This window comes from Rhea pennata, chromosome 6, assembly GCF_028389875.1.
Source record: "Rhea pennata isolate bPtePen1 chromosome 6, bPtePen1.pri, whole genome shotgun sequence".
In the NCBI taxonomy this organism is placed as follows: domain Eukaryota; kingdom Metazoa; phylum Chordata; class Aves; order Rheiformes; family Rheidae; genus Rhea; species Rhea pennata.
The window spans coordinates 36,725,963-36,750,555 of NC_084668.1; the positions used below are offsets into that span (position 1 = coordinate 36,725,963).

General features: G+C 46.0%; 3 protein-coding genes across 4 annotated transcripts; 2 read left to right on the forward strand and 1 right to left on the reverse strand.

The window, feature by feature from the left end:
• Window positions 1-112: 112 nt before the first annotated feature.
• On the forward strand, window positions 113-4,609 carry LOC134142365 (shugoshin 2-like). Its single transcript, XM_062579352.1, has 7 exons — window positions 113-254; window positions 395-570; window positions 835-897; window positions 1,748-1,842; window positions 3,068-3,336; window positions 4,528-4,560; window positions 4,605-4,609. The coding sequence occupies exons 1-7, from the start codon at window positions 113-115 to the stop codon at window positions 4,607-4,609; spliced, it is 783 nt and encodes a 260-aa protein (XP_062435336.1).
• LOC134142145 (uncharacterized) lies at window positions 4,586-9,169 on the forward strand. Its single transcript, XM_062578925.1, has 3 exons — window positions 4,586-6,498; window positions 7,666-7,792; window positions 8,899-9,169. The coding sequence occupies exons 1-3, from the start codon at window positions 4,614-4,616 to the stop codon at window positions 9,035-9,037; spliced, it is 2,151 nt and encodes a 716-aa protein (XP_062434909.1). The 5' UTR covers window positions 4,586-4,613; the 3' UTR covers window positions 9,038-9,169.
• A 2,774-nt stretch (window positions 9,170-11,943) lies between these two features.
• On the reverse strand, window positions 11,944-24,350 carry IDH1 (isocitrate dehydrogenase (NADP(+)) 1). 2 transcript variants are annotated; one of them, XM_062578441.1, is made up of 9 exons: window positions 24,273-24,350; window positions 22,209-22,348; window positions 20,223-20,514; window positions 18,699-18,804; window positions 15,939-16,116; window positions 15,328-15,479; window positions 14,376-14,516; window positions 13,435-13,597; window positions 11,944-12,905 (listed from the first exon to the last, which is right to left on the reverse strand). In XM_062578441.1, the coding sequence occupies exons 2-9, from the start codon at window positions 22,328-22,330 to the stop codon at window positions 12,812-12,814; spliced, it is 1,248 nt and encodes a 415-aa protein (XP_062434425.1). In that variant the 5' UTR covers window positions 22,331-22,348; window positions 24,273-24,350; the 3' UTR covers window positions 11,944-12,811. The 2 variants fall into 2 exon arrangements, with proteins under 2 accessions (XP_062434425.1, XP_062434424.1); XM_062578440.1 differs by lacking the exon at window positions 24,273-24,350 and adding an exon at window positions 23,795-23,857.
• Window positions 24,351-24,593: the final 243 nt, after the last annotated feature.

The window sequence follows — 24,593 nt, forward strand, 5'->3', positions numbered from 1 at the left end:
GGGGCGAGGCCGCCATGTTTTTATTCAAAAATCCGGCGGGCGCCGCTCGGGCGAGGAGCGCGGCCCTTCCCGGGCGGAGCGGAGCGGGCGAGGCGCTGCTGCTGCGGCGGGCATGGCCTCCCAGGAGGGCTCGGAAACGTCCCTCTTCGGCCTGAGCGGCGCGCGGGAGCGGATGCGGGAGAAGAAGAACGGCGCGCTGCGGAGCGCCAAGCTGAGCGCCTCGCTGGCCTCCAAGATCAAGACGAAAATCATCAGTGAGCGCGGCTTTGCCTTGCGGCGAGCCGGGAGCAGCTCGAGGCCGCGGCCTCAGGCGTGTGCGCTGGGGGGCGCGGCGGGGTGGACGCGGATGGCTCCAGGGGTGCTGACGCTGCGGGTCCTTCTCTCTCGCTTACAGACAACTCCTCCACTATTAAAGTCTCCCTGAAGCGCAACAACAAGGCGCTGGCGCTGGCCCTGAACGCGGAGAAGGCGAACGCGCAGCGGCTCACGCAGGAGAAGACGGCCCTGCAGAAGGAGGTGGAGCAGTGCCACTTCCACAACGCTGCCCTGCGCCACAAGCTCTGCCTCCTGGTACGGGAACGGCGCGGGGAGGGCGGGCGGCACCGCGCTGCGACCTCGGGAAGAGGGGGTGAGCTGCAGCCGCTCCTCCGGGCCGTCCGCGTCCAAAGCACGCCGCCGGGCGCTGGCTTGCGCCTTCTCACAGGCCCCGACCTACGAGAACTTGATCCCTTCCCTCCAGAAGGACTGCTTCTTGCTCTGGCTAAAGCGTCCTTGTTGGAAGAGACGTTTTGATTTGACATCTCTGTGGTTTCTCTCTCTATTATCTCAACACAGAATAACACCTTGAAAGAAATGGAAAAGCTTATGGCAGTGATTAAGACAGCCCGGCTCTCGGAGGTAAGCCGTAGGGTCTGTGAGCACGCCACTGCTTGTGCTGGGAAGGAGGCTGTATCTGCCCGTGTCTTGTTTTGTGTTACCTGCTTACTTAAGTGTTTGGTGTTCTGCTTTGCTCCTTTGCTTGCTCGAAGCACCCTGGATGCATTTTTAGCTTGATATTGATGATTTCCAGAGTTCGGTCTTGGGTAGCATCCTTTACAGGAAAGGCTACAGTTATTAACTGCCTTCCTCTGGGTCACTGGCTGTGTTGACCAGGAGGTTCCTGAGGGTGTGTGTGTGTGTGTGTGTATTAGTTGCCATGGCAACTCTGGTTAGGGACTGGATGCTTTCTATATGCCCTGTTTCTGAGGTGGGAAGATGGGGGAAATATTCTTGGTCTCAGATTGTCTAAACTGGCTTAGCTTTTCCTGTTCTTGGATTGTCTAAACTAGATTAACTTTATGCTCAAGACCACAGAGATATATTCTGATTGTGCTGCAGCTTATTGCATAATTTGTGCTGTAAATGGCTTGCATAAGGCAGCAAAATCCCTCTGAAGTTTGTTGCTGGTGTAGTCCTTGACCAATATGGCTGACATGCTCTGGAGAGGCTGATAAGCATCCTTCACCAAGGGACATTGCCGATGCAGTTCTGTTGAACCTTTCTGAGTGGGAGAGTGGGGTGTCTGGTTGTGCTGTTGGAAATGGGAGAGGGTCGCTGGTGGTACTGGACATGCTTTCCAGGGGCTTGGGGTCTCACGTCTCTACTAAAACTGAAAGGGAGCCCCAGCTGTCTGCATGCTTGGGCAGGAGATACGTGCCCAGGGGATTACAAGAGCTTTAAACCACCCTTCTGTTGGTCTGCTTCCCAGTTTTGTACAAGTTCTGCATCCCTGTCTAATGGCCAGAAGAACAGCATAACAGAAGATAGCTGGGCTGATGATTCCACAGAAGGTCAGCTTGTGAGGTAGGCCTGAAAGTGTCAGACATTACCAAGCTCATCCTGATTTCTACATGCAAAACTTTCTCTTGTATTTTACACTTGTGCCTAGTTTTCTGCTTCCCATGGGATGCTTTCTAAAATGCCATTGCTCCAAATTTTCCTTTACCTTGTGTCTTTCTGCTGCCATTCTTTGTCTCACTTGCCCTACTGCCTAGTCTGTGCATAATAAACTCTCTCTTCTCATGCTTTTGTTTGAAAGCATATTGCTTGTAGGTAGTTCTTTCTTTGCAGCTAGTGAGCATTGCAAGATTTCTTTTCTGTGTTCCTTGTTGCCTAACCCAGGTGGTAGATCCTGTGGAGGAAAGGGCCTGTCCTTTAAACTTATTACTGTGTATGTGCTACTGTAAACAGTTACACCCCGTATCCAGTAATGGCAGAAAGTCCTGTGATGCTTTTCTGGCAGAGCACTTAAGTCTGTTTGTATAGCTTAAATGTATGTGGTCAGTAAAACTCTGCATCTGTGTGCTTAGAAGTTGTACCTTTCTTTTCATGTGCTTTTTTTCATAAAAGAGCCTGTATGTGTATTCTTGCTGTGGTTATCTAACGATGCAAGAGTAGCTAGGTTTGCAGAAGAAAGTAATGTGTCTGATACCAGCTGATATTGCTGGAAGAAGTGGTCAAGCTAGTGCCTCTTCATACTCCGTTCACTGGAGAATTTTGAAGAGATTAGGTGCCATAGTTAGCTGCTTATGTTTGTTACATATAAATGCTTAGTAGTCATCTGCTTGTATGATGTAAGTTTGTTTTGGGAAGAAGGTCCAGAGTAGGACCTCTTAGGTGTTGAAGTTTCTGTTTCTCCTCTGTGCAGTCTCCTCTTTGAACGCATGGGAACCCTTTTGGTTCCCAGTGGGAGCTGCCCACAAACATACCTCTAAGCAGCATGGTTGTTCTTTCACAAAAACAACTGCAGTTGCAGCCTGTATGCTGAAAGGCCTTATTCGTTGCTTCAGTGTGTTTTTTCTCCCACTTCTGTGTCTGCAGGGGTGTGCTTTCTTTATGAGATGTACTTGCCCAAAATGGGAAATCAGTCCTGCTCTGGCAGTGTATGTTCTTCACTTAAGCACCTGAAGCCTCAGAAATGCATTTCAGTAGTTTTTGGATAGGAGTGAAAGCTGGCACTGTCCTACTGGAGTCTGGAGCCTGTCACAGTTACGGAGCATGCGCCATGGCTGCTGTTCTCTTTCACCAGGCCTGCAGTGATGCTGTTGAAAGCGCCTGTTTCCAAGCTATGTGATGGGGGAAGGCAAGATGGTAGCTCTACAGCAGTACAAACATCCCCAGTAGATCTCCAGAGACCAGTTCCTGATAAGTCCCAGGAAATTGTGCCTGTTGTCTCCAAAGATACTTTGTCACAACACCTGGCTGAAAAGTCTCAGTCCCCGCAGGCAGAAAATATGAAGAAGCCTGGTGAAGCACTGGAAACGGAAGAGGCTCTTGTTGACTGTCATGGCTTTGGAGGTAAGTTTGTATCTTCTGCTGCTGTTCTGGAATAACTTGCCCTGTCTTGGTTCATTTCTGAACTCAAGACATGCAAAGTTATTCCAGAAGAGCAGGATTTTGGGGGCATATTTGTAATAATTTGCAATACCTCCGTATCACTCATCATATTTCCTGGGTAGCAGGCAGTGAGTTTACATAAGCTTTCCAGAAATGCCCGAGTATGCTATCCCCTGAGAATCTGCTTGGGTACATGCTCTTCGTTCTTGTTCTTGTGTGCGTGAGCAAATATATATTCTTCTGTATCTACTGAGCTATTCTGATCCTGGTCAGCAATCTCTATGCAAAAGCTTGGTGCCCTGAAGGAGCACTGTCATTCTAGCAGCTGTATTTTTTCCCTTGTTGAGTTTAATTATAGCCAGTGGGTGACAGCAGGGAGCAAGACACTACAAGGGCAGTGTTTGGGCAGAATAGATTAATTCTCTGCTGCAGTAATAGCCTCTTCTCTTCCTTCTAGGGTGAGATATGCATACCAATACTTTTCTAATTCTCTGCTGATAATAAATCCTTACATGATGGGAGGGAAGAGGACGAAAGACAATTTAAACCAAGCAGTGTGTCTTGTCCAACTAAACTGTTAAGTGGCTACCTGGCTGCAGGAGGGCTTTATCATGCCTTCAGTAGAATCAAGTGATAAGATGATGTGGCCCTTCATCTTACCTTAACATGTTAGTGGAGAAACATAGGTTTGCTGAGGTTTGGGCGTTGTTAGAGAAAGCCTCTATGTACCCTGAAAATGGAATGGTGATGACGCTTTTCTGGGGGTGGAGTTGAAAGTCTTGCAAGTAAAACTCTTTGGGTAAGGCCTGCTGTCCTTTCTCTTGGTGTGTATATACAGGCCTTCAGACTTGTTGACTTGTGGTTTGGTTTGCCATGCAGATAATAAATCTCTTGTTAAATCTTTGAGTATTCCCAAATACTAGGGCTGGTAAAGGCCTAATGTTGCTTTGGGCTCCTTTTCTGTTCTGAAGGCAACCGGCTGAGCGGTTCTGCAACACAGTGACTGTGGGGAGTCCCTGCATAGAGAAAGAACATAATGCTTTTTCTAGCCTTGGGATTCATGACAGTGGTTGTAGGTTTTAGTGAAACTGAGAAAGTTGACTTAGGAATGAGTTTTTTTTGGTTTTTTTTTTTTTTTTTTTTCCCCCACAGAGACCTTGTATGCCACTCGACAAAATCCTAGCAGTTTGCCAGTGCTTATCTGGGAAAGTCATCCTCTTCCATATGAGGATGATGAGATGGCGAAACGTTTCTGTGATCGTCTCTCACAAGGGCATGTTACTCAGCGGAGAAAGCGTTCTACCCTGTTTGCAACAAGCACTCCATCTTCTGCTGTGGATTTCTTATCACATGTTGGTTCAACTCAAGTGTCCCAGTGGAGTATCACAAAGGACAGTAGCAACTCCAACAAAAGTAACACGCAGCTACAGCTGCAATCACTTAGCTCCCTGGCTTCACCTGCTCAAACTGCTGTTGATTCTGATATAAAATCTTTGGGTAAAGAAGTTGTCTGTGATCAGCCACAGACTCAAGAAACTATGTGTGATGCTGAAATTGATCCCAATTGTAGCCAAGTCCCTGAGCTTGTTCCAGTAAAAGTTAAAAGCAAAGGTAACTGCAAAACCAGTGAGAAAACAGCTGTTAAAAAGGCTAGTACAAGAAAAAAGAAAAAGAATTCAATTAAAAGTGCAAAAGGTGGTTCTGATGCACCTCAGGGTGAAGAGAGCACTGAAAGTGTGAATAAGCTACTTCAGCCAGAAGTTCTGACAAATTCTAGTGGGCCTGAAGCTCCTGAGATGAGGCAGGAAGCTCATGTGGGGGCTTTGGAAGGGAAGAATGGAGGCTGTGGTGCATGCCTGCATTTCTATTCTCCTGATGAAGTCCGAGACCTCAGGAGAACATATGTGGTGAATCCAGCACAGCTGCATAATCCTGAAAGTGGTGACTTACCGCAACAAGTTGAGAAGGAGGCTGTCTTTGAGATCCAAAATGCAGAGAGCCTGTTGAAAAGCCCAGTTCATACCTTCTCAAGTCATGAAGTTCCCTCAGATGTTTACAGTCTACAGTGTTCGCTTTCCTTGAGGAGAGAGGCCTCAGGTACGTGTGCTTTGCAGCAGGACTCATCAAGCGTGAGCACAAAGAGTGTCAGACGGAAAACCAACAGGAGAACTAGAGTAATTATGCAAACAAATGACACTGAGAAGAATGTGCTGAACAGCGTGAAAATGTTGGAGGCTAAAGCTGAAGACCAGCCCAAAAGAGGCCAGACAAGCAGGAGGAAGACTGTCAGGGAAAGCAACGGTAACGATCAGAGAAATGAAGTTGAGGTTTCTGTGCCATGTATAGGTGTTCAAGGAGTAGCTAAGGAGAATGCAAAGGATTTACCAGATAATCCTAAACGTAGCAGAAAAACGTATATTGTCTGTCCTTTGGACCTCCCAGGAAACTTGGGTTGTATCAAGACAGATTTTGAAGGGGATGAAATTGTACCTTCCAGGAGTGTTCCTGGGAGCAAAGCTAGCAAAATCCCCAGAGTTCAAAGGATGGTGACTGCTCAGAGCAATAAAAAGTGGACAGGGAACCTTCAAGAAAAGGGACAGGCTGACTTTCACAACAATATGAATGCCTTAAAAGAAGATGTCTGTCTCATACCAAAGACTCAGAAGAAGAGGAGCACCTGTAGTCCTTCAGAGACTGATCCCCTAGCCAGAGAGAGCGATGGGGCCAGGCTGCTTCCTGGAAGTTCAGAACTTGTGCCTAAGCAAAGTGTCCTGATGAGGAAGTTCTCCTGCATTACAGATCTCCTGTCTGAGCCAGATGCCTCCCTTGAGGAACAGATAGCTGAAATCTCGCTTACAAATAATCTTATGAGCATTTCGGACAGTCTTGAATCTTCCACTGTGACCTGTTCTGCAGCTCTGCCTCTCGGCTCCAGGCTTACAGATCTACCTGTCTCCAAGAGCCTAGATACCGAGGGCAACAAAATCCCAAAGAAATCTTCTGTTTGGCCAGAGTGTGCTCTGTCATTTAAAGAAAGGAATGCAGAGGAAATCCCTGAGGGAAGAAACCAGGTTGAGTCAAGTTCTAAAGAACATTCCCAGAGTTCATCTTTGCAGGAACATGGTAAGTAGTGGACTGGGGAGGGGACCCGTATTTGGAGAGTATGTACAAAAACCCATGCAATGAATGCTAATGTGTATTCTCCCCTGCGCTCATTTCTTAAAGCTAAAGGTCACTGTCTGACACACCATTTATGCCTCTTTAGTATTCTTAAGACAGTCACTAGATATCTGAAGTTTGAGCCCAGACTTTCCACTTAGTGGGCTGTAAACTAATTGCTGGCCAGGCATTTTTGTGGCTGCATTTGCTTGGTGTTTATCTGCATTATTGCATGCTAAACATCTGGTTGCTTTTTCAGGTATGGATATTGGGGAAAAGGCTGAGATCATGTGCCAAGTGTCTGTTTTCCCACTCCTGCTATCTACAGGGCATGTTTGTCTACTTAGAAAAATCTATCTAATCAAGTAGTCAAATGATGCAGCCTGATGCTGACCTGTGCCTGCTCGAGTCTGTTGCTATGGCAGAGGGTATGAAGAAGATGGCAAGCTTTTAGTCCTGGATAGTTAATGCTGTGAAAATTCAGACCATACCTTTATGTGGCAGCTGCTATCTTCAGTGCAAAATTGTCAGGAGCTACCTAAATTCTCCCTCTTTCCCCCTTCACTTCCTACCCCAAAGGCTTTGGAGGATGTATCCCCTGATTTAGTACAGTAGCTAAGCTGAGTCTATTTGGAAGCTTGCTCTTATTTGATACTCTGAAGAGAGAAAGTTGTTTTGCCTGTGTGTTGTAGTGGGGTGTTTTGTTTGTGAACAGCTGCAAGGAAGGGGAGAGAAGAAAAAAGAAAACAAGCAGGCTTGCTGTAGCTATGTACCTTGCAGGAGGGCAGGGAGTCTGTTCTCCTGCCTTTCCCTTTGTGGCTGACTTCTTTGAAAGCTGTAGCAAACACTGGCAGGTGCAGGCATCCTGCTGGAAATCTTCTAGGTTGTTTGGGTGCCTTGAACTTACTTGAATCATGAGCTGACTTTTGAGGAACAGGTCTGAGATTTTTGGACAAAACAGTCTCTTGAGGTTAGAGGTGTTATATTCAGGATTGTGCCTTGCTCTGCAGTGTTCAGAGAAACCTGGTAATGCGGTCCTCCTCTTCTCTACTTGGCAGCTATATTTCTTAAGATGCCTACAAATGATTTGGAAACACTGATCAGTTCACGTATGAACATCTGTCTTTGCAGAAATTAGGCCACTGCAAGACTTGACCAATGCCAAGACACTGTCTTCGCCCAGTTTGGAAGGAGCTTCAGGGCGTCTATCCAGGAGGAAACGGGACCCTACCTGCTATGCAGAGCCAAAACTCAACAGGTTGGTATTTAAACTATCCCTTTCCATGCCTCTTCCCATGCTGTACCTCCTTCTTCTCTTTCTCTCCTGTGCAAGCACACATATGCACACCTGCCAGGGCACTCCCTTCTCATCAGTTGGGAATGTGTTGAAGGTGGTTTTTTTTGAGAGCCAAACTGCCTCACTTGCATGACGTGCCCCATCAATCCTTGTCCACTGCCAGGCTGTCCTCTCTTGTCCTTCTTTACTCTCCAAATGGTGTAGTAGTTTATCTGTACAGGTGCCTCTTCAGGGCTGGATCTTATGTCACTTCATGTGTCTTTCAGCCCCTCTTCATGTTTCTTTAAACTGCAGTGGAATTGAGAGTCAGTTAAGTCAAAAGTCTGCGTTAGCACAGATGCCTGCACAGGCTCCTAGTAACATATTACTAAAGATTTGATTTCTCTTTCTGAAACAAACATACCTCTGAGCAGGCTGCCTGTGTGCTACTCCCGTGATAAAAAGGGGCTAGCATGACGATAAAATAAAAGATAAATAAGAAGAGCTTAGGGAAAGCCCTGCTTTTACTTGGTGTTAGTTTCTGATAACCAGAGTTCTATATATTTATACAATGATTGAGTAGTTCCATTTTAATTGGATACCTGTGAAGGAAACACTATGGTTTGGGGAGGGTTGAGGGTTTTCTCCATGATCTGTTTGGTTCTGTATTGCCTTTTTCTGGCAGATATCAATACCCAAAAAGTAGCTGTGTCTTCTCCCAAAGAAACTATGGATTGAGTACTTTCAGTGGCCACTGTATAGGAACATTTGCCTCCTAAAAGGATGCCTTTTATTATTATACTACTGAGTAAAACATATATATATATAACATATTTATATAACATATATATATATATATATTTTTTTTTCCTTCCCTGAAAAGTGTCGTAGCTTGACTTTTATGTGAGGAATGGTTATACTGGGTCAGAGCTGCCCCTGTACTGGAAGTGGAATAATCTGTACCACTTGGGCACCTATTGGTTAAAGCATTTCAGTAAAAATAGAAATAAACTAATTGGGCAGACTGCAATCTTATACGTAGTCAAGAAATTCCTTGACAGTTCCATCTAACCATTTTGGTTCTGCAGCAAACTGAGGCGAGGTGACCCATTTACAAACACAGAGTTTCTCCACTCCCCTGTCTACAAAACCAAAAAGAAGAAAACGCCCAAAACTAAGGCAAAGACCAAGAAGATGAAGGAGGAACAAGAATGGCTTCCTGAATGAGTCCAAGTGCCAAGGCAAGCAAGCTAATTACTGTGGGAGGAAACAAGGAACCAGAAGCGAAACAGTGGGTTGAACAGGCAAACTCTGAGCTCCTAGCTTGTGTATCTTTGCAAGAATTTCTGTCACGCTTTGCATAGCTTATTTTTTATTTAATTTTAAAGTATAAATAAAGTCTCATGTGGACAGTATAAAAGCTTTGTGACTTTTGTTTTTCTCCTCTTCTAAATGCTGGAGCACTTGTCTGTAAGGGCTGTGTGCATGACTGCATATGGCACCACAGGCAGCTGGTCTCCCCTGGAGCATGGGGAGACCAAGCCCTGGAGGGCTGATCAGGCACTGCAGATGCGCACAAGGCTGTTGGCTTGGGTTTAGAAGGGTGCAGCAGCTCAGGCTTTGACAGCAAGCACAAGAGTCAGGCTGGCAAACCACCTAGTGTTACCTCCTGTGGAAGAAAGCTTTTTTTTACAGGTAGAGCTGACACTGGAGAGAATTGTGTTTATGATTGAATGCTGAAGCTTTGGACAGCCCTAGAAGCCCGAGCTCTGTGCTGATCTTGAAGAGACCCATGTTACATTATTGATATATTCTATTCCACTGTATTTGCTATCGGTGAGAATTTGCGTAGCTGTGGAGTTAGACATTCCTCCCACCAGTCTGGAGCACGGCAGTCCCCAGGACAGAGATATGCACATCTGTCTGTGTAAGTGCTAAAGGTAAGGTAGGCTATTTTTGAACAAGGAGGGCTTTTGCTGAGGTCTGCTGATGGAAGTACTGGTGCAAGGGGCTATTGCTGCTGGTGGGAGCGCTGTGGGGCGCTGCTCAAGCAGCTGTTACACTGTAAAGGGGAGACAACTGTGTTTCAGGAAAGCCCTGTGCTCTGTGTTGTAGACCGAGTACACACTGACCTCCCGAACTTGCTTTGATTGGGTCCACTGCTGCCTAATGTTCAAGGTTATTGATGTTAAAAGTTTAAGGGAGCACTGGGGAGAGAAGTGATTATATTAGTAAAGGAGAAAGGAATATGTCTCCATGGAAGCAGGAAAAATAACCCCCCTCCCTTTCCCTGTGGCAGAGTAGGGAGGGAGGCTCTGTTGCCCACACTGACTTCTTTCTCTCCCCAGGCAGAAACAACAGTGCTGCTGCTTTCCGTGAATACTACAGCCGCGCTCATGAGTCCATGTGGATGGACTGGGATCTTCTATACTCTGTGGAGTCCTTCAGAATCTGGAAACTGGGTGTTAGTACAGAGGGGAAATAGTGTCATCTGCAGAGTCAGGTAAATACTACTTCATTGCTTCCACTTAAGCTGTACTTGCAAAGAATTAAAAGGGAAATGTTTTACTTTTTCGATTATTTATTTTCCTGAAAAGTGCTAAAGTTTCTCTTGTACTCTGTAACTCTAAAGCATAAGTAGGAGCTAGTAAATAACAGGGGAATTACTTAGAGGTGCTGCTGTATTATGATGTGGCTGCTTGTGACATGGTAGTTTGAACAAATAATGTCAGAAGCCAGGAAGGAAAATGGTTAGATTTCAAGGTGTTCTTAAGAGACAGATGTTTCCATTACTTCAACATGTATTCAGCAATGATGTGACTTTTCCAAGCAGCATCCTTCTTACAAGCATGTGTTAGTAACAGAATACCAGACTGTAAACTGCTCCTCCATGTTGTAGGTGCAGTGGCAGCTGCTAGCAATTGTAGAGCTGTTTCAAACATGCACTCATCCCTAGAGAAATATTAGTATTAGCTGATCTTAGATAAGATTGCATTTCCATCTTACTAGCCTTGAACAGGAACTCTATTTTGTTAGCTCTGTTATTTCTGAATGATCCTGGCAACAAGGCATAACAGATGATGGGTGGGGGAAGATGCGTGCAAGTACCTGGATGCCTCTGTTTTACAATAGTGCCAATGGTTGCACTTGAGAAAAAGTGTGAGGTGAGTTTTTCAAGTCAGCTTTCAGTTACAATGCCTTCATCCCTGCTAAGCTCGTGTGCAGCTCTCCTACCAGTCAGCTGCCCTAGGGTTCTCGTCTAGCACCTCCAACCAGCATAGTACAGGCAATACCATGTTTCCTAGAATAGCCATGAAAGCCGAACAGCATGAGTTCAATATCCTTCCCCACCACCTTGGCCTTACCATTCCTGGTCTCCACTTATGTCATAATTATTGAGGTTTTCAGGGGAATGGATCAACTACTTTTTGTTATGAACAACCAGCACCCTGTAGAGATTAAATATGCTTACAGGGCAGCTTTGTTTACAAGCTCATTCTTCAGGGTCCTGTTCCTCTTGGATATAGGGCTGGGAATGCCAGCGTGGCCCTCGGCTGTCTTGCCCTGATCTTGTGTAGGCTGACTTTATTATTAGGCTTCAGGACACTTTCCCAGAGGAGCTCAACATATAGCAGATACAACTTTGAGCTCTGCTTCAGGCAGACTAGTGCAAGCTTCCTTTTAGAAAGGACCCCCATGTGCTGGTTGACAGGTAATGGATTTTGTTGGGCCTTTCTGGTTCCAGTGGCTTCAGTTGTAGATAGAGACCCTCGAGGAGGTGGTGGGCCAGTCCAGTGCTTCGCCTACAGAGACACAGAGCTGCCTGTCTGCATTTAGTTAAAGTGCTGCTTTTACTCTCAAGAGTAAAATTTCAGTACAAGTAGTACCTCTAACTACCTGTGTACTGCCTGCTGCTTACCACTACCTTACAGCTGACATTTGCCCTGGGCCAGAACAACTTAAAACTGTGATTTGAGAAGGAAGAGACAGAACTGGGGTGTGGAGTGGGATCTACAGCACATTTGAAGTCTTTCCCAGCATGCACTGGACTCTACTGAAAGGTCCTGGAGTTTCTCTGAGGTAGGATTTCTCCCCATCTCCTAATCATACAAAGAAAGGAAAGAGGCAGTGAGTATTAGTTGCCTTTTATTTTAGTTTGAACTGAAGTATTCTTTAAAAAATGGATGGAATAGTGTTTCACAGGATATCTTAATCTGACTTGCTATATCACAATACGACGGGTAAATAATAGCCCAGAAAACTGGAGAAAGCAGTTTTGCACCTTTATGAAGTGTAGGAGGGGGCAGAGGTAACAGTTCCTATGCTTCACATCCAGTCAGGAGTATAATTAAATGCATGGCCTGCATTTAAACACTGCAGCATAGCTTTTTTAGGCTCATTAGCCTAAAAACTTGTCTCCAGCATTTACGAAGTGCTTATTCTCTTCAAATGCTACAGTCCTGATTTAAGAAATCCCTTAGTACCAGGATACTATGCTCTGAATGGCACTAAAAGATACATTAAGTAAGAGAGGAGCTGCAGTAGATCTGGCACAGTCTTGTGAGCTCGCTCACAGTCAGCAGACAGTACTGGAGAGAGAAAGACATTTCTTGTTTTTGAGGTCTGTTGCTCAGCAGATCGCCACTGGTTTGACCAGAGATGTGTCACAGACTGGCTTTCAGTCTGAGAATAAGGGAGAAAAGAAACACCGATGGTAGGTGTTACAAAGAAGAACCTTAGGACTTCTGTGAATGGCATTAGGAATCCAGACCTGCTTTGAGCTTGAGTCTTATCACATTCAGCTGCTTGGCAAAAGTAAGGCCTAGCCCAGCAGCCCCAAAAGTTTAAGAGAACAGGGTCTTTTAAACATTTTTAAAAAAAGAAGTTTACACACTAATTTCTTCTAGCATTTGAAATGTTACACAACAGAATGTGTTCCAGTACCACTTAACCAGAGCGTAAACAGGAGACGCTTTGTTAGTGGAGCTCAGAACCTGTGCCTTAAAGTTTGGGCAGAGTAGCCAGCTTCCCCTTCAGGTTTTCAGCAAGCTTGTCCATGAACTCAAAGGTGCTCAGGTAGTCAGAACGTGTGACACTGAGGGGAGAAACAAAATAAGACTGTCATTAGCTGTGAAGCTACTGAATGCCCCCTCAGTGGGGGAAAGACTGCTCAGAGCTTTGAGTCTTGCCTCTGAATCTAGAGAGTCATTTTCTACTTTTTAGGCTAAAGTTTTTGGCCAAAAGGCTCAGGAGAAGAGGTAGTCAAGTAGTGTTTTGCAGTGTAGGTTTCCACCCTAATAAATAGGCACGAAAGGGTCTGGCTGATATAGCCAGCCTGTCACAGAAGAACTCCCTGTAGTGTATTTTTTTTTTGTTTTCTCTTCTCCCTTCTCTCCCTCCCCCTTCTCCCCCCAAGTTTGGTTCTCTAGCAGGGACAGAGCAACCTGGCACAGGGAGGGGCTTATGTTCTGTTTGTACAGCACCATGTACGGAAGAGCTCTGTTCTGTAACCAAACTCGAGGAATTCTCTACATATGCAGTACTACAATGATTTTTGGCAAATCTTTTCCAGAAACAGTAAAACAGCCCCTCCAAACACAGGTGCAATTACTTAATGCACTTACTTGGGTAGGCCTTTGATACAGGCAGCAAGATCCTTTGTCATGAAGCCAGATTCAATGGTCTCAATGCAGACTTCTTCCAGGGCAGTGGCAAAGTTTTTGAGGCTAGTGTTGTTGTCCAGTTTAGCTCTGTGAGCTAGCCCTCTTGTCCACGCAAAGATGGAGGCTGAGAGAGAACATAATTTTTTTTTTTTTTGACTCCCTGGGTATTGTTCTGAATGGTTATGTAGAACAATTTTAAAAAATATGAATAAAACAGAAAATAGACTGAAGAAAGCTACTAAGTCAGATATGATAAAGAAAGCTTCTATCTTCATCTAGGCATCCTTTGCATTTTGTGCAGTTCTAAAGAAAAGGAAAACCTGGAAACTTCCCCCTGCCTCCAGCAATCCCCTCTTTGTGCCAGTTCAGCTTGCTTACTTCCTGTCTAGATCAGAAAGAATGATCTGTAGTGGGACTCTACTTACATGGAAAGCTGCCCTCACAACAGAAGATTGCAGTCCCCTTACCAGTATTGCATTATACTGGTTATGGTCCCTTTGCAATTGCAGAGGATTCTTTCCCTCATGTCCTGTTATAGTGCATTTACGCTTTAAGCGTTTGGAGGTTGGCTGGGAGTTTTGGAGAATTAGAGAGGAAAACAGAATAAAACCAACCAACTAACCTAAACCTTAATTATAGTGTGGCTATCAGCCCATCACTCACAGAGGAGCAAGAACATGTCTTGGAGGCCAGGTAGTTTAGCTTATTGCTCAAGTTCAAGCTGTTCCGGCCCGCTTTTGCTCCAGGCTGCAGGTGTCTCCATGGAAGACAAACATGTAATGAACAAACAGTTTCATCACTTAGTGGTGCTAAGCTCTACAGAAATGAGTTGTATGTTCTTACTCTGAACTTATTTTCTTCTATACATAGAGACCACTTAAGGACAGTGAAAGGCTGCTCACCAATGGGGTTAGTGGAAGTTTCTTGGCCTTTCTGGTGCATGCGGTAATGACGAGTGACTGTGCCATGAGCAGCTTCTGCTTCAACAGTCTTGCCGTCAGGGCAGATCAGCACGCTGGTCATCATTCCCAGGGAGCCATAGCCTGCAGAGTACATAGTGACAGTTTTCTATTGAAAGATGCAGTCTGAGAAGGGAGATTCCTAAATAAGCAGCATTGTGCTGCCAACTGCAACCTCTTCCAGGGGAGAGGGGAAACAAACCTACTTTATATCAATAGCAGCTGCTCTAGTTAAAGGAACCGTCAGCTAGGAAAACTGAACATTCATGTCACTTTTAACCCTGCAGGTTTCAGTGATCTGCACCTTTTGAAAACTTTTCTGGGTAGCTGTCCAACATACATTCTTGTTCTGTGGGAGGCAATTTACTGGTGTTACTCAAGAAGAGGTGTATTACAGAAAGCCACATGTTGCCCTGCAAGTTTTTTCATCCATACATGTTTTGGCACTAGGCAGCTTGATTAAACAGGATTCTTGATTAAGGACAAGCTTGTAAAGTTAAACATATTGATCTCTTTGGACCTGAGAGCTAGCTTTAGGTCTTGCTGCTCTGTATAGCATCTGGCAGTATGCTCACCCCTGTTCAGTTTAACCCAGGCTTTCAGTGACTGAATCCCAATTGTTTGGATAGCTTCTGTTAGGAAACCTACTTCTGGTTATACTACTAGAAGTGCCACCTTGTAAAGTAGTATATCTAAATGATCAGCATTCAATGGATTTCCTTGTTAAAGTGAAATCAGAAGTTCTTTGCTTGCTTAATAGCTTTGTGACTACCAGCTTTGAAACAAGTTCTGAAACCGAACATCACCTATTGGGCCATGACATAAGACTGAAGTCACAAGCACCAAGATACCACTTCTGAGCCTGCACCACTGTAGCACAGGAAACATCGCATACCTTGTGCAACAGAGTCGGATTGCACATCTCCATCGTAGTTCTTGCAGGCCCAGACAAAGCCTCCCTCGGATTTCAAGGCCTGAGCTACCATGTCATCAATGAGCCTGTGCTCATACCAGATCTTTTTGGCCTCAAATTGGGATTTGTATTCTCTGGAAAACAAAAACCAGAACAGCTTGATATATAGATAATCATCTGATAAACAGATAAAAACAGGGACCGTACAACTTGTGCAGTAATTGTGCATAGTGAAGTGTGTAGAGCAGAGAGTAAAAAACTATAAAAGAAATTTGCATCATCTTTGCTCTTTTTTTTCCCTCACTTGTTCTACTAGGGTACTGGAAGTCTGTTTCAGACTCAGCAAATCTGTTCACAGACACAGAATCTGTCAGGAGAGATGAATACCAAAGGCAGGTTTAGCAAAGCTTTAAGTACCAATTGCTGTGCCTTGCAGGACATGGGGGACTGACAGGGAAGGTGCCCAGCACTTCCAAACTGCTGCCAAATGCATGGAAATACTGAATTAACTGCAACAGCTCACAAGGCTGGAGGGGATGTTTCTGCTCTAGGCTGATGCACTATGGTAGGAAGTACACAACTATCCTAGTTACCTGTCATAGATCTCTTGGAAGATGTCTTTAAAGCGGCCATCATATCTCTTCAGGATGGTGTTTTTGGTGCTCATGTAGAGAGGCCAGCCTTTAGACAGTGCCATTTGGAAAGAACTGTGGGCAAAATCCTTGATAGACTGGTCAAGATTGTACATTCCCATGGCCACACCACCACAGCCTGTTAGCAGAGGAGGAAGAAATGCAAATCAATTCGGTTTACTTAGTTTTGGTCAAGGACTTGCCAATCTCATCAACTCTAGCCTGCTTGCCAGCACGGTATCCCCAGTTGTCCTGATGTTTTTCTCATTTTAAGGCTGTGAACTTTTTGAGGATTCATGCTATCAGCTCAAGGCTGCAGCAGTCCTGTGTAAGTGAATATGGAGGTTACTGTTTTATAGCTAGGTACATCTCATACTGTAAGCTAACAGCTCTGTGATGCTTCTAACTAATTTGGGCCTAAGATGTGAAACTGGGACAGGAGTGAGCCTGCTTGCAGTTCCTACTAGTGGAATAAATAGCAAGTCTTTCTCATCAAAGCAGCAGGCAGCAGTTTCAGAGCTGGAAGTGGGTTTGCTCCCATTTTAAGTGACTTTCAGGCTTCTACTGAACCTCAGAACCAACTCCAGCAGTCAGAGCCTGCTTTGCCTAGCTCAGATAAACAAGGCTCTGCACACATTCCTGTGTCTTATCTGTGCATGTATTTGGCCAACTCAGCAGTTTTGTCTGCATGTTCAGGTTCATTCTAGCAAGTTGTGGGAGAAAGCACCAGTCCTCTGGATGCAAGGGAAAATCCTAGGAATGCTCTGAGGAACTATCAGCACTCCTATGAGCTGAGCTGTTTGGTGATAGAGGTGGACTAGCAGCCTGAATGGCAGTGCCTTAATCTTACAGCCCAGGTGCCTTGGGGAAGAACAGTATTCAGATCAGGTGAGAGGCTTGGTTGTGGACAGAAGTAAAGCCTGGGGCCTTCATGAGAAAGCTCTGTTCTTTTCAGAGCAGTTTTTCTAGTTTCAGCAAAAAACAGATGTATTATTCTTTGAGTGTCTCACTACCACCTCTCCAGTTTATTGTGCTGTGCTTAGATCCTCACTCTGAGAACTCCCCAGATTTGTTTTTTCTTCTCTGCAGGGGAGGGAGGGAGGAGAGGAAAGGAAAGGAGACCAGGACAACTTTCCAAATACCCATCTGTCCTTATAGCCAATTAATTCTTAATGCATAGCTCTGCATGCAAGAGGGAGGGGAAGCTAGAGGAGGTTTATTTACTTGCCAAAACAGCAAGGTCATTTACAACTATTATTGGCAGGGCATGCAATTCCTGCTGCTACCAGTGAAAATATATATTGTGTCCCTGTCTTTTTTAGAACAGGGTCTGATTAAATACTGAGACTGCATCCTTTAGAGTTATGCTTTTAGTTAGCTGGATGACAATTATCAAGCTTTATTCAAATATTTACTTGCATATAGATTAAAAACTTGTTGCAACAATGGCATCCTAATGCCAACCAAAATTTCTTGATTCAGTGTCAGAGTTGAAGGTCCTAGTATAGCTATAGGACAGAATTCCCTTGTGCACTGTAGATAACTGTTGTGCCAGAAGATCTCAGTGAAAAAGGGCATCCCCCTCCCCCCCTCCCAGCAACAGCAGCAATCTATTATCTCTGCCCTTCCTTGCTTTCTGCTGGCTGAAGCAGCACATCAGAGCAGTGAATCAGACCGGCAGCTGGAGCTACTAGACATCTTCAATACAAGGCTCATTAGTCAGCTATCAAAAGGAAACAGATTTAAATCTGTGCCAGGCAGGACTGGCAGTGAAGCAGGTAGCCTCAGGGTGAAAGGTTCTGTAACAGATATTAGGGATTTTGCTACCTTTGAGCAAGAATGCCAGAGGAATCTTGAAATTCACATTTGAGGGTCGTATATCAGCCTTAGTACCAGTTTGCCAAGTCAAATGCACGCTACGTATTAAGTCTTTGTAGATAAGTAAAAAGGCAATACACAGTCACATAGGTCACCATCAGACATCACACCATGGACCCTTTGACTGCTGATAGGAGAGACAGGTGACTGGTATGGTGTTTTCCTGAATCCTGCCCCTAGCAACATACCTTGGGTTATAGCAAGGTTTATGCAATTGTTTTTAACCACAAAGCCCAGCAGGAGCAGCCTTCCCCTTCCTGAATCTAGCAGTGTCTACAGCCAACAAGGCAATATTGCTAGGAGGTACACTGACACCTTTTGGACTGAATCTGTTTCAGAGCATCTAAACACTTAGCATCGTTCTTACCAAATCTCCCTTCTGTCTTGTGCAGTAGGGATCAGTTTTCCTTTTTGTTGCAGAAAGGAGAATATTTAATAAAGAAGAAGGTACAAGCTACAGGTGTTTAGAGCCCAGCAAGACAGGAACCAAAATGAGAATTATACCTAATCTGTTATCAAATATACCTCCCTTCCCTCAGGATAAGCACTGTTTAGATTGCAGATCAGAAGGGGTGGGGGGAAGTGGCATTACCAAACAGTTATCACATGGAACATGACATGTTTGGCATGATCATGTATTAGATATCCTTCTTTGATCCCAGGAAGATATGAAATAGATTTGAAGTAACTTTCAGTACTTCCCAGATAAATGAGAGGCCTAGACCTTCCCCCACTCCACCTCCTAAAGTCACATTGAACCATGGAACAGATCTGACTGACATCTTAAAGGCTGAATTAAATGAAAACTATCGCTTCCAATCACAGCTTAAAGGCAATACATACTTTCAAAGTTATGTACCAAATAGTTGACTGGTTTGCCTCCATCTTTTGGAGTGTATATCATCTCTACTTTTCCAGGCCCAGGTACCACAAAATCAGTTGCTCTGTACTGTTAAAGGAAAGAAGAAGATTTTTATGTCAGGAGGGCAGAATTGCAAGAGACAACCTACATTCATGTCTGTACAGCCAAATGTTGTTTGGTCTGCAAGTAAAGAGGCTTTAATACAAAAATCTGTATTACAACTACTGATCTCATTAATAAGGAGGAAATCATACATCACCCTAACAAAAGCCACCATAGGACACTTGAAAGACCAGCCTGTAACAAAAGTTATTTCTGAATTTGTGAGTTAGTATACTTTTTGCTCCTTTGGGCTAAATAAACCCAAAAATACCAAAAGCATGTGTTTTTTAAAAAGTTTCTAAATAGTGTCTCATCTTTCCAACTGTCCTGGAACAGCACTGTTTAAAGTTACATTTCCATTAACTCTGTCATCCTTTTTCATGTAGTTTCATTCCAGTTCAGGAAATTGGTTCCTTGAGCAGTTCTGAAATTCACAAGTGTCTTATTCATATCCTTTACATGTTCTCATATTATTCCTTAACTTTAATCACCTACTTAGGCAGGGATTCAATCCTCCTTTTTAATCCTTTGTTTTCCCCTCTTATGATTTTGACCTTCTCAATTATTCAGTATTATGGAGTTAGGAATGTTAAGCCACATTCTTACCTAGTGTCAGGGCTGAACTCTCCCCCCCAGCCCCCCACGTTAGAAGACTCTCCTTCCGTCATGTTTGGCTGCTTTACAGAGTATCATTATCCTTGGAGGACAGTATGGCCAATATTTAGCCTTTTGAGCAGCCCAGAGACCGCTACACTGACTTCCCACAGCCTTGTACTGCCTCTGCTGGGAGAACTCTGGCAAAGGACATGTCCCTGCTTCTGCCCCACAGCTGATGTTCCCAGGGTGAATACCAACAGTTTACCTTCAGGAGTGCTGTCTATATCCAACCCTGATGTTGATGCCCAAGTAAGTTCATTGGCAGGGGAGGGAGAAGAACCAACTTTGTTGACATCTAAATATCATTCGCATTTGTTTTTTGCCGTAGGCCACATATGCTGCTAGGAAGTACTTCCAAGAAGCTGGAAGATGATGGCAGCAAAGAAGGTGGGTTCTTTTGTTGTTTTGTTTTTTAAAAGGCATCACTACTCAGGGAGGAGGCTCTACAGAGGTGAGGAAAAATGACTTAGAAAAGGGAGTTACATCCTGTGGTTAGGTACAGCCCCATCTAATCCAAACACAGGCTCCTGAATACTATTTCTACAGCTGCACTGTCCGAAGAACAGAGGCACGAACCAGGCTCTCCCATACTGTGCTAGATGTTGTACAAAGTGCTGGCAAGAACCATTTCCAGGTGGAGTGCAAGGAGTAAAGCAGCACCACCGAGATGTCAGTCTCTGCAGCTCTATACCACTTCAGAGCTAAGACTGTTCAGATAAAAAAAGGTAAACACTGAAGTGACTCACTTGGTCCCCATAAGCATGGCGGCCAATGACAATGGGTTTCACCCATCCAGACACCAGCCGGGGGATGTTCTTGCAGATAATGGCCTCCCTGAAGACAGTGCCACCTAGGATGTTTCTAATTGTCCCATTGGGAGACTTCCACATCTGCTTCAGCTTGAACTCTTCCACTCTTTTCTCATCAGGAGTGATGGTTGCACACTTTATGCCAACATTGTATTTCTTTATGGCTTCAGCAGCTTCCACAGTCACTTTGTCATTTGTAGCATCACGATTTTCCATGCCCAAGTCATAGCTGTAATAAACCCGCAAAGACTGTCAGAATTGCCCAGGGCATTGGTTCACACCCAGCAGGAAATAAACAGAGCCCTTGCCATAGCTGAAGTCATTCCTCCTCCACTCCAGCAGCAGTTACACTGGAAGAGAACATAGACTCATATATTAATATATTTCTGCTGCTGGTGGGAAGATGGAGACAGGACAACTTCAGTTTGTGGCTGAGGTGCTGTGTCAGCATAGGACATAATCAGCATCTCCTTGCCTTCTCAGCCCAGGCTGAAAACTCCCTTACTGATAGTTTAGGGCAGCACAACACCAGAGTGATTAAGGACCTTTTATTTCAAGCTTCTTGTGTGAAGGGTTCTGGCTTCCTTTATATCCTGAGCAATATAAAGCCACGCTAAGCTTCAAACTGAAAACTGTCTTGACAATGGACCCACAACCCTGCTCTGCGGTGGTACTGAGTCTGCCAACATTGCCCTCAACCAGTCAGAGGAAGCACTCACTGTTTCAACAGCTTTTGGAAAACAACGGGTGCCTAGTGTGGGCCAGCCCTGAAGCCCAGCCAGCTGTATATGAATCTAGCCATTGTGCTGGCTCAGCCAGGGGTCCGCTTCCCTTCCTCCCACCTCTCTCCAAGAAGCGATGTTCCCCAGACTTTGTGTGTGTGTATTATGCTGCTGGGTTCCTGTTTGTTTGGGTCTCAACAACAGCAAGCAGAAAGCCAGATGTAGGTGGCATACAAATGACTCCAGAAGCAGGGGAAAAGGTCAGACTTGTGGGTTTAATGATGGCTAACACCACTGAAAGCCTCTTTCCACACAGCTAGGAGCAATGCAGCTGGATACTTCTGTAATAATGATTGTAGTTCAGTGGCTAGAAAGGGAAGGGAGAGTTTGTTTTTGCTTGACCAGATGCTATAGATTGTCTATTTTGCCAAGCCATCTGCTAGTATCTCTTATCCCAGAAGGGAGCGCAGGAGCTCAGTCTAGGCTTGTGGAACTGCAACAGTTAATTCACACTGCCAGCAACCTGCCCGAAACAGGGCTCAGGCCTGCCTGGAACAGGGCTGCAAAGCAGAGTCTGCGCCCTGCAGCCTCCCTTTTGCCGTGTGGGTAGGTCTTAAAACTGGCATGAGGCCATAAACCTGCTCAAAGTCCACAGATGATGGAGCCTAAGTCAGGGAGTGGCTGCAATACCCTGCATTTCTAATAGTCTAGGCTGCAGGAAGCCACACGGACTGCCTGAAAAGCAAGAAGAGGAGTGCAGACAGAGAAGATTGGGGGGGGGGGGGGAGCAGACCACCTCTGAGAGACACCCCCAAGAGCAGAGCACAGAAAAAAGGTAACCTGCTATTGTGCATTCAATAGTTACTGTGAGAAACTCCAGAGAGGCTGCAAAAAGAGGGTTTCCACAGTGTCTTTGACACAAGCCTACGTTTTCCAGAGCAGTTAATAAGATTAGCCTTTAGGTAAATTAACCAGGGGGTCATAGACTTAACAAATAGGTCTGCCTAACAAAGGTCCTGGGAAGGCAGAGGTTTACCACATGCTCCTTGCAAAGAGCTAGAAAATTTATCAGTATAGAAAGGGCTAGGTAGCCTCTCTGCACTAGCACTGGAGGAGTTGCAAGGCTTTCCAGTGGTATGTGAAACAAGATCAATGCCTAATATTGCATATAGGCTGGCCATATATCATAAAGAATGGTTACCTGTGCAAATCCAGATCTATATAAGGGAAAATCAGCTTTTCTTTAATCAGTTCCCAGATGACCCGGGTCATTTCATCTCCTTGCATCTCCACAACAGAGCCTCCATGGATTTTTGTAGACATCTTGAACTGCAGCAGATACTTAAAAAAAATAAAAAATAAGACATCCTAACACACATCACTGATGCATACACAATTTACAACACAATTAGAATAGAGATTCTAATACAGCATACAGGACCTCTTCTGACATGTCCTTAAAATAACCCTGGTTTATCCCCAATTTCATGCTAGCTGATGTTTTTCTTAAAGCCCTAGCACTTACAGGTACCTGTCTGGGGATAAAATAAAAGATTAATAGCTGAGACTTAAAAGGTTGTGTGTTCTGAGCTTCAATTATGGTTTTGCAAAGAAATCTGAAAGCATGATGAAGCTGTTCCCCCAAATTCTGCAGAAAAATAGATGAGCTCTGTTTACTTTTAGATTTCATGAGTTCTAGGCCAGTTGTCTGCTTTCCCCCTTTTCTGAAATACTTGAGGCTGATATTTGACAGTTGAAATTTATTTTAGTAACAGTTGGTATGTATTGCTGGGGTTATCAGGAGTACTACGTTGTCAGACTCTTCATTTGCTTACTTCCTCAGGAAGGAAGGGAGTCACATCAGGAGCACTTTCTCCTGGCAAGCTTTATGTCTGATGCTAAAATAAATACTGGGCAGATTTGTTTTCTGTATGAAACAAAGGTTTCCTAACGTATTTGCTCACAGAGCCTTAAAAAAGAAAAAACTAAACATACCCCCCGACACACACACACTGAACTCTGCCTTCTATTTGCACTTTGTTCCTTGACAAAAAACAACTCCACAAAACACTGAACTGCTCTAGCACAGTGCTTTCTAACATTCACAGTTTCTCTTGATTCTCAGCTCTGATTAAGCAAGAGCTAATGACTTGGCAGTTTTTTCCTCCCAAGACAACCCAGTTCTTATATGCAGCTATTTGGATACAACAGTAAGACACCAAATCCTTATGCCTGATACTGCAGTCCAAGAGGCTGAAGTCCACAAATGGCCTTTATGCGGAATAAGGAAGGAGTCTTACTGAACACTGTCTATTCATTCACATTTGTTTATTCAGAGGTGTAAGATGTTGCAGAGCTGCAGGCTGTAAGTCAGCGTTCTCCTATTCAAGGTTTTTAAAGCAACTTTGTGTCTTAGTGTCCAATCCATTAAACATATCTAGATTGGGAAAAGAATCCACAGTTTCTGGCTAAGCTTTGTTCCAGGCACAGCATCAGGCTTTGCCAAATAATTAAAAAACCCTCCGTAACTCACAACCCCACGTTACTGATAATTTCATGTCAGTACGTCAGCGTGATTAAGAAAGCAGTCTGGGGCACTCTTATCCCCAAGGAAGGTAAGATCCCGACTCCCATTAGGCCTTCCCAGTTCTCATGAAAAAAGTCTTCGGAGTCCCTTGAGCACACAGGCTGAATTCAGTTTGTTTACGCAAGTGCTGTGGGCCCAGTTCTCCGCTGCAACCTCTCATCGAGGAGAGTATCGCTCTTGGGGCCTAGGCACTGGATTACCGGGCGGGAGACGGGTCCTCGCTCTGGGCGCTCCTACAGCCGCGGCAGCCCGGCAGTCGCTTGCGGCGGAGCCTCCGCGGGCACCCGCGGCTCGGGGCCGGCCGGGAAGGCGCCCTCGCCGCGCCACCGCATCCCCGCGGCGCGGGGCCGCCTCGCTCCGGGCAAGGTGCGCGCTGCCCAGCGGGCTCTGCCCGGCCCGGCCCTTCCGCTCCGCGCCGGCTCGGCGGGGGACCTGCCGCACCTTCCCCCCCCCCACTCTCCCCTCGAAGGGCTCCGGGCTGCGGCCGCGCCAGGGGCGGGCGGCGCCGCGGGCAACGGGCGGGCCTGCGCCGGGGCCCTCCGAGCGCAGGGAAGCGCGGAAGAAGGGAGAAGCCCCAGCGGTTCCCGCGGAGAGGAAGGGCGCGGAGGGTGGGCGCCGCCCGCCCGCCCGCCCGCCCGCCCGCCTCCCCCCCTGCCCGGGCCGCAGCGCCCCCGTTACCTGCGGGCGGAGCCGGTGCGCGGCGCGCGGCGATGCCGGGCCCGGGCGCGCGCGGCGCCTTTTATGGGCCGGCGGCCCCGCCCCGCCACCGCCTGCCGGGCGCCGCCGCCGCCGCGGGGCCGGGCCGGGGGTGCGCGCGCCGGCGAGGAGCTGAGGTAACGCGCGGAGCTGCGGGGCGGGGTAGGCGCCGAGCGGGGCCGCGGCCGGGCCCGGGGCAGCGCCGGCGACCGTTGGGCGAGCGCGCGCGCGCAGCCCCCGCCCCCGCTCCCCCCCAGCCCCCCCCAGCGGCGCCGCGCCCAACGGCCGCCGGCGGCGGGTGGA

Excerpts from the sequence above, each read along its gene's own strand:
- LOC134142365 (XM_062579352.1), top strand. The coding sequence starts at position 113 with ATGGCCTCCCAGGAGGGCTCGGAAACGTCCCTCTTCGGCCTGAGCGGC. Across the intron at positions 255-394 it reads GATCAAGACGAAAATCATCA|ACAACTCCTCCACTATTAAA; the intron begins GTGAGCGCGGCT and ends TCTCGCTTACAG. Across the intron at positions 898-1,747 it reads AGACAGCCCGGCTCTCGGAG|TTTTGTACAAGTTCTGCATC; the intron begins GTAAGCCGTAGG and ends TCTGCTTCCCAG.
- IDH1 (XM_062578441.1), bottom strand. The coding sequence starts at position 22,330 with ATGTCTACAAAAATCCATGGAGGCTCTGTTGTGGAGATGCAAGGAGAT. Across the intron at positions 20,515-22,208 it reads ATAGATCTGGATTTGCACAG|CTATGACTTGGGCATGGAAA; the intron begins GTAACCATTCTT and ends GGTTTATTACAG. Across the intron at positions 13,598-14,375 it reads AACTTCCACTAACCCCATTG|CCTCCATCTTTGCGTGGACA; the intron begins GTGAGCAGCCTT and ends GTTCTCTCTCAG.
- LOC134142145 (XM_062578925.1), top strand. The coding sequence starts at position 4,614 with ATGGCGAAACGTTTCTGTGATCGTCTCTCACAAGGGCATGTTACTCAG. Across the intron at positions 6,499-7,665 it reads TTCATCTTTGCAGGAACATG|AAATTAGGCCACTGCAAGAC; the intron begins GTAAGTAGTGGA and ends CTGTCTTTGCAG. Across the intron at positions 7,793-8,898 it reads GCAGAGCCAAAACTCAACAG|CAAACTGAGGCGAGGTGACC; the intron begins GTTGGTATTTAA and ends TTGGTTCTGCAG.